The sequence below is a fragment of a genome (assembly GCF_019968955.1).
Source record: "MAG: Porospora cf. gigantea A chromosome Unknown PgA_NODE_7124_length_1552_cov_1075.84, whole genome shotgun sequence".
NCBI lineage: Eukaryota > Apicomplexa > Conoidasida > Eugregarinorida > Porosporidae > Porospora > Porospora cf. gigantea A.
This window is the reverse complement of record NW_027151859.1, coordinates 1-1,552: the sequence shown is the minus strand read 5'-3', so window position 1 is coordinate 1,552 and position 1,552 is coordinate 1. Positions and strand designations below refer to the sequence as shown.

The 1,552-nt window shown below is 65.3% G+C and overlaps 2 protein-coding genes across 2 annotated transcripts; one reads left to right on the top strand and one right to left on the bottom strand.

The window, feature by feature from the left end:
* On the bottom strand, positions 1-1,457 carry KVP18_005243 (uncharacterized protein; the record flags this gene model as incomplete). Its single annotated transcript, XM_067949642.1, has 1 exon — positions 1-1,457. A coding segment is annotated over one exon (1,457 nt), but the record flags the coding sequence as incomplete, so codon positions are not given.
* Positions 396-671, top strand: KVP18_004494 (uncharacterized protein; the record flags this gene model as incomplete). The annotated part of the gene is made up of 1 exon (XM_067957152.1): positions 396-671. One exon carries the CDS (start codon positions 396-398, stop codon positions 669-671), a length of 276 nt encoding a protein of 91 aa, XP_067806605.1.
* Positions 1,458-1,552: the final 95 nt, after the last annotated feature.

The following is a 1,552-nucleotide window of genomic DNA, read 5'->3' as shown; positions in this document are numbered from 1 at the left end:
GGCATGACCGTGAACTGGTACAGCCCGCCCGTACACCGGAAAGCCGTGTACGGAACACTGTCGGGCTCCATCTTCACCTGCCAGTAACCCGCCTGAAGGTCGAGCGCCACGAAGTAACGGGATTGCCGGACCTCGCGGATAAGGTCGGCAATCCGGGGTAGGGGGTACTGATCCGGGACGGTGACGTCGTTAACCTGGCGGAAGTCTATGCAGACCCTCCAACCCCCGTCTTTCTTCCTCACCAAGACGACCTCGCTTGCGTGAGGGGAGTTGGAGGGTTCGATCACCCCCGCGTCCAGCATGGAGCGAAGCTCTTCCTGGAGCACTCGCTGCTGGGCGGGGGTGAAAGACCGGGGCCGTGTGACGATCGGACGATCCGAGGTGACGGAGATGCGATGGCTCATAGCCTGGGCGCAGCCCCGTCGCTCCCCCCTCCAGAGCCCATCGTATCTCTGCAAAAGCTGCTGAAGGGCCGCCTGTCCTTCCTCGGAGGCATTCGTCTCGAGGAGCTTCACCACCTTCTCTTGCGCGTCCCCCGACGAGGGGGCGCGACCCAGCTTTGCTCCCGGGGCTTCCTGTTGCCCTTCAGAGGGGGCTTCCGGCGGAGGAACGTGGAGATCCTCGCCCAAAGGGTAAGGCGCCTGGACTGGGCCGGAATCGGCCTGCTTTGACTCGGAGTGCGGGGAGTTCAAGGGTGAAAAGGGATCGGTTTTGGCGGGAACGGGTCCCTCCTCGAGAAAGCCGCTTAGGGGGAGTGCGAAGCCGCACCCGGTGTAGTCTGTTCGCGGGCCGTACTCCCAGGAGGGGGCGAAGAACTTCGCATGAGGGTTGCCCTTAGCCTCTGACTTGGGGCCAGGGCGGTTCCTCTTCCGTGACTCGCTCTTGGCCTGGGGCTTGCGTATCTCAGGACCGTGAGGACCCCGCGCAGCCAGGGCTTCCTGGGTTGTTGGCCGGGTTTGGGTGCCGGCTGTCGGAGGTGGGCGTGCCTGGCCTTCGAGACCATGCTTGGGTATCGAGAGCTCCAGGTCGTCCCAGCCGACGAGGCTGGCAGGGTAGCGGGGAGCTTCTCCGTCGTGCCTCAGGAGTCGCTTCCTCCCTATCCGTGCGTCCGTGGCAGGGCGCACGCTCTCCCGGGTTCGCTCATCCTCGCGTCCCGTCCCTGATCCCAACCGAGGGGCCGGGTCCCTTGAGGGTCCCGGCCTACCGGACGTGTCGTCGCCATCCCGAGGGGGAAACGACGAGGCGACCAGCAGTCCCCTACTCAGCTCAGACTGCAAACTCTGGTGCGAACCGGGGAAGGGTGGAATCTGTCTCACTTCCGGGACCGAAGCCCGTGCGTCCTCGATCGGGCCCGCGGGGGCAGAACCCCGGGAAGGGGCCAGAGTCAGGCGGATGAGACCGGCGGGCGAGCGGAGAGTCCCCTCGTGGGGTGCGTGCTCCAGGTACTCCTCGTGCATGAAGGGGAGGCCAATCACGATCCGAGCAGGGGGCCTGTCAACCAAAGCGAAAGGGCTCGAAACCGCTTCCCCAGTGGGCAGACATAGGGTCAGGG